General features: G+C 39.3%; 1 protein-coding gene across 1 annotated transcript; it reads right to left on the reverse strand.

Annotated features, from left to right (window-relative positions):
- Positions 1 to 486: 486 nt before the first annotated feature.
- On the reverse strand, positions 487 to 1400 carry LOC109592937 (uncharacterized). The gene is made up of 2 exons (XM_020008238.1): positions 913 to 1400; positions 487 to 684 (listed from the first exon to the last, which is right to left on the reverse strand). Exons 1-2 carry the CDS (start codon positions 1169 to 1171, stop codon positions 506 to 508), a joined length of 438 nt encoding a protein of 145 aa, XP_019863797.1. The 5' UTR covers positions 1172 to 1400; the 3' UTR covers positions 487 to 505.
- Between the last annotated feature and the right edge of the window lie 6 nt (positions 1401 to 1406).

A 1406-nucleotide genomic window follows, 5' to 3' on the forward strand; every position in this document is an offset into this window, starting at 1 on the left:
TTTCCTTTTCAATTTTGGCAAAATTTGGCCAGCGACCCTGTACTATAGTACAGGGACTTTTGCTCGATTTTGGAGCAACTTTAAAAATTCATTAAAAATCCAAATTTAATCGGAATCAACTCAAACTTTTTAAGCGACATAAGAACATGTATATGTATCAGGAAACATTATAAAAATGCAGAATTCTCACCAAGTGATTTTTGGCAAAATTTGGCTAATGACCCTGTACTATAGTACAGGGACTTTTGCCCAATTTTGGAGCAACTTTAAAAATTCATAAAAAATCCGAATTTAATCGGAATCAACTCAAACTTTCTAAGCAACATAAGAACATGTATATGTATCAGGAAACATTATAAAAATTACAAATGCTTTCCTTTTCAATTTCGGCAAAATTTGGCCTGTGACCGTATACTATGGCCTCTACTTTTTCAAAATTGACTTTTTTAAACTCAAAAATTACTTTTAAGACTAGGGCATTGTCTCTTAGCATTCTCTCTATGCCTCACCCTTTAATGTGTGTAGCTGTAAAAGTATGGTCATTATAAATATGGAGTTTAGTGTACGAGGGCAGCTGCTTCCTAAGCTTCGTTGCATGGAAAGTGTTAAGTGCCACAATATGTCTTCTCTGGGTCCCTTCCTCCACTTCATACACTAACATTGAGGGTAAGTGACCGGTACTAACTAATAGAATAAATAAATAAATAAATTATAAATTAAATGAAATAATCATAAGAGGAGTGCCAAGTGAGTGTGGGTGCTAATTTAAGGACTGTGTGCATGAAAGGACTAATAACCAGTATTAATAGTGATAAACATCCTAGTTAAGTTTTCTATCAAATTATAGAATTTATAAGCACGTAAATACACAAGTCATGTGACTAATGGGTGTGTCCTACTAACTAGCCCTACCTGGAGTGTCTGTGTCGTAGCTACGAACACTCAACGTCATTTGTCGTCTTTTCTTTCTCTTTTGGTCGTCACTCTCGTTGAGTAGGTCCTCCTCGCTCTGAGCTACCTTTAGCAACGAGGGATAGTTACGCTGAGCAGAGTGAGGGCGTGGAGGAGGCGTGGTCTGATACAAACGTTGCGTGGATGGGCGTGTCAGAGGAGGCGTGGCCGAATGAAGCAACGGACTTGGTGACATCGGACTCTGTGATATCTGTGGCATGAGATCAGTTACTTGAAAGTTTTCGTACGAATCGCTTCTCCTCCAAGTAGAAGGAGACTCTGTCCTATTGATAGGTATTGAGGACTTTATTTTCTCTTCTTCCTCCTCCTCCTTCACCTCCTCCTCTTCTTCTTCTTTTGGTTCACTAATAACTGGTAGCTCTCCTAGCCAGTGGTAAGGTTTAGCATGGACACTACCGTTACCCACGGCAGTTGAGGTGGGAAGGGCTTCTGTC

This window comes from Amphimedon queenslandica, unplaced genomic scaffold, assembly GCF_000090795.2.
Source record: "Amphimedon queenslandica unplaced genomic scaffold, v1.1 AMPQUscaffold_3438_Cont24568, whole genome shotgun sequence".
In the NCBI taxonomy this organism is placed as follows: domain Eukaryota; kingdom Metazoa; phylum Porifera; class Demospongiae; order Haplosclerida; family Niphatidae; genus Amphimedon; species Amphimedon queenslandica.

What these genes read in the sequence shown, in the direction of transcription:
- LOC109592937 (XM_020008238.1), bottom strand. Translation starts at nt 1,171, where the DNA reads ATGCCACAGATATCACAGAGTCCGATGTCACCAAGTCCGTTGCTTCAT. An exon ending in CTACGACACAGACACTCCAG is followed by an intron (nt 685 to 912) that starts GTAGGGCTAGTT and finishes TTATTCTATTAG; the next exon opens with TTAGTACCGGTCACTTACCC.